The following is a 3,935-nucleotide window of genomic DNA, read 5'->3' on the forward strand; positions in this document are numbered from 1 at the left end:
TTTCACGTGACTAGCTCCTGAGTTGAAGCCCAAATTGTTCGAAACTAACACCAAGAGGGTTGACTAAACGTGTTCATCCTTCTGAGGTCGGCAAAAGGATTCCAAGTTTCCTGGGAAAAGCGAGCAATTTGAGTATCCTGTGTCAGACTGGCTAAGCCTCCAGGATTGTACGCCCAATGAAACTGCCTCGGAAGCTTTATGGGCCCGACGGCGTGAGGAGGATCATCCATCCTAAATAATCGCTGTTGGCATCTTGGATTTACAGGCGCGTTACAGTTTCCTAAACGTAAATCAATATCAAATCATACGCAAGATGCTTGTATTTCCAGCAAATGTCATATTGTTTACGCAGTTTACCTTCCCATTATTAATATTCCATGTTTTCCACCACCACGTACTGCAGGTAAGGTTCATAACATATATATTTAGCTCTCTTGGGGTTCAGTTGCCAGCCAAGTCAGGAAAAACAAAATCTATGTTAATTAGTACACACTTTATAAACAGCATATTCATGTCTAGGTTGAGGAGCAAAGATGTGGATAAAATGTTTTCTGATGGTCCGTATTTCTTATTGAAGAAAAAGACAATATTGAGCCGAGTCTGGCAGAGCCAAACAGTTCAGTCCAGCTGGTGATAATTTTCTACAGTGGAAAACAAGCAGGTATTAAAGGTGAAAATCTCAGCTTTATAATCATCTGAATTCGCCATTTTGGGGATGGCGACAGCGTTTTATCAGCCGGATGTGGGTCACTTATCCCAAAGGAATGGTTTGATGAAGCGTCATGTAAGTGTGATGCCGAACACTAACATTTAACACTCAGGGAAAGAAAATTGAAATATTGGGGTTAAATCAAGCAAAGGTGCAACTTTCCTTTACCCCAGAGATTTAAATAACATCCGGACTTTTTCTGTTTCTTTGAAAATTTGCACCACTGAACTTTTCTTCACGAGTTCTCTTATAAGCGATGCAGAAGGAGGCCATCAGGCCCCTCAAATAAGCATGCATAAGACCCCTCAAAGAAGGATGCCATCAGACCCCTCAAAGAAGGATGCCATCAGACCCCTCAAAGAAGGATGCCATCAGACTCCTCAAAGAAGGATGCCATCAGACCCCTCAAAGAAGGAGACCTCCAGACACCTCAAAGAAGGATACCTCCAGACACCTCATAGAAGGATACCTCCAGACTCCTCAAAGAAGGATGCCGTCAGACCCCTCGAAGAAGGATGCAGTCAGACCCCTCGAAGAAGGATGCAGTCAGACCCCTCAAAGAAGGATGCCATCAGATCCCAAAAAGAAGGCCATCAGACTCCTCAAAGAAGGAGGCCATCAGACTCCTCAAAAGAAGGAGACCATCAGACCCCTCAAAGAAGGATGCCATCAGACCCCTCAGAGAAGGAGACAATCAGACCCCTCAAAGAAGGATGCCATCAGACCCCTTAACGAAGGATGCCATCAGACCCCTCAAAGAAGGATGCCATCAGACCTCTCAAAAAGGATGCCATCAGACCCCTCAAAGAAGGATGCCATCAGACCCCTCAAAGAAGGATGCCATCGGACCCCTCAAAGAAGGATGCCATCAGACCCCTCAAAGAAGGATGCAATCAGACTCCTCAAATAAGGCGACCATCAGACTCCTCAAATAAGGAGACCATCAGACTCCTCAAATAAGGAGACCATCAGACTCCTCAAATAAGGAGACCATCAGACTCCTCAAATAACGAGACCATCATACTCCTCAAATAAGGAGACCATCAGACTCCTCAAATAAGGAGACCATCAGACTCCTCAAAGAAGGAGACCACCAGACTCCCCAAAGAAGGAGACAATCAGACTCCTCAAAAGAAGGAGACCATCAGACTCCTCAAAAAAGGATGCCATCAGACCCCTTAAAGCCTGCGCTATTATTACCAACCTATGGCTGTTTGTTCGTGTTCTATTGTTTTGAAATGCTTCGGTATGATTCTGTTGGGGTTGGAATCTCGCAGACTCAGAGCGGAAGCTCTAAGCATTACGCCATAGAGACCGCAAGTAACCTTCTCCAGCAGGTACAACTGCGACAGCCACGACACTTCCCACGCTTCATCTCCCCGCTCTACTTCCTCCACCAATCAACCGAGCAACACCATGGATCACGCGAACGTGAATGGCATCGCATTAGAACAAGAACCGAAACACAGGTAGCCAATCTAAATTACCTGGTTTCATGACGTGCATGTGGAAATATTCGTACAAAATAAAAAATTTCCACTCATCTTGGTCGAGGGAATAATTATTTACACCAAATACTATATCAATATGATAACGCAATAATATCATTAACCAGTATGACGTAATGCAAATTTGGGCACTTGACGCATGCGCATTAGCAATTTTTCGAAATACCCAGCGTTTATGCAGAAAACCGTTTATTTGAATGGAGGAAATTAATATTCAGGGAAACACAATAAAATGTGCAAGGACAGTTTTCGGGCTTTCCATCGCATTTTCTCACCGTTAACCATAATTCATGCCGTCCCTGTTGCCAAACGAGCTGCACCCACTGTATTGTGATGATGTAACGCCGAATATATGAATGAACGATGACTCAATCATCGAATGAATGACCACGAACATTCCTCCTCCCATTTCCCGCTTTTGTTCCCGGGTCTCTCCAGCTGTGCCGTTCGCTCTTCCTCATTACGTTCATTGTTATTCGTACAAGCTCTTTACCTTTCCTCGTCAACATCCCCGCGACCTTCGCAGCACACCTGAATCCTGATAACGTGGCTAGGTATAGAGGGAGGGGCGAGATTGGAGGCGAAGGTAGAGGGAGGGGCTTCTTAAACGACTAATCAAGAGCACAACAGTTGGAATCACAGACCGGATCCTCAATATCATCTTCATCTTCATCTTCTTCCTTCCCAACGTAGGCTTCATCTCTCCTATAATTATTTATTTATTTTCGTGCATCTGTCTGTGCAGACAAGACGCAGTGCGTGTATTACTACTAGTGTTGGGACGAACGGCGGACACGCTGCGTGCAAGCGGTCGAGGTGTACGCAGCGCGTTTACCTGCACCTGGTTAAAGCTAGCTACCTGTATACACCGTGCGAACGTGCCGTGCGCATTGTCCGTGTCTGTAGCCCCGTGTCGTACATTAAATCGAATACAGTATCCCGAACGCTTTGTCGTGCCGGTGTCACGGCTCCATGTCCATTCATCGTGCAGGTGTCACGTTGATCAGGTGCACGTCGTAAACGACGTCTCGTCTATTGAATGATTCACGGTCGTTGAGCGCGGGAGTGCGCACGGTGAAGGTGTCCAGGTGATCGGTGTGTTGTATCTCGATCTGTGTCGAGCTTTGCGCCGTCGCTAAAAATACGGTCCCAGGAATGGTCGTTCGGGCTCTGAGGTTGGCGGTTGTTAGGGGCGACGGACAAACGTGGTCGCTGTGCTCGAGCTGATCCAGTCTTGTCCCCGATGCAGGAAACGATGGCAGACTACTACGAGGTGCTTGGAGTCCCTCGCAACGCATCTCAGGACGACGTGAAAAGAGTGTGAGTCCATTTAATGGGATGGGATGGGATCGGCGGTGTTTGTGCTTTCATCGTTGCCTGCAACGAGCTCAGCCTTTCGCTGTCACAGTGTGTATGTATATACAGTATACACATAGACACAATGTGTGTGTACTTGCAGTGCACAACACACACACACACACACACACACACACACACACACACACACACACACACACACACACACACACACACACACACATATACATGTATATATATATATATATATATATATATATATATATATATATATATATATATATATATATATATATATGTATGTCTATCTGTGCAGCGTCTGTCCTGTGTTGTGTTGTCTTGTCCTGTCTTGTCCTGTGTTGTCACTGAACTACTTTCTCAAGCTTTTGTGAAATCGTACC

At 45.6% G+C, this 3,935-nt stretch overlaps 1 protein-coding gene across 1 annotated transcript in view; it reads left to right on the top strand.

Moving 5' to 3' along the window:
- Nucleotides 1-3,108: 3,108 nt before the first annotated feature.
- DNAJB6 (DnaJ heat shock protein family (Hsp40) member B6) overlaps nt 3,109-3,935 on the top strand; it is an 89,793-nt gene continuing 88,966 nt past the window's right edge. Inside the window, exons 1-2 of the mRNA XM_068121337.2 lie at nt 3,109-3,224; nt 3,467-3,537. Of these exons, the coding sequence (XP_067977438.2) occupies nt 3,473-3,537 (65 nt within the window). The 5' untranslated portion in view covers nt 3,109-3,224; nt 3,467-3,472. The remainder of the gene's footprint in view (nt 3,225-3,466; nt 3,538-3,935) is intronic.

This window comes from Myxine glutinosa, chromosome 7 (genome assembly GCF_964187855.1).
Source record: "Myxine glutinosa chromosome 7, kmMyxGlut1.1, whole genome shotgun sequence".
NCBI classification, from domain to species: Eukaryota; Metazoa; Chordata; class Myxini; order Myxiniformes; family Myxinidae; genus Myxine; species Myxine glutinosa.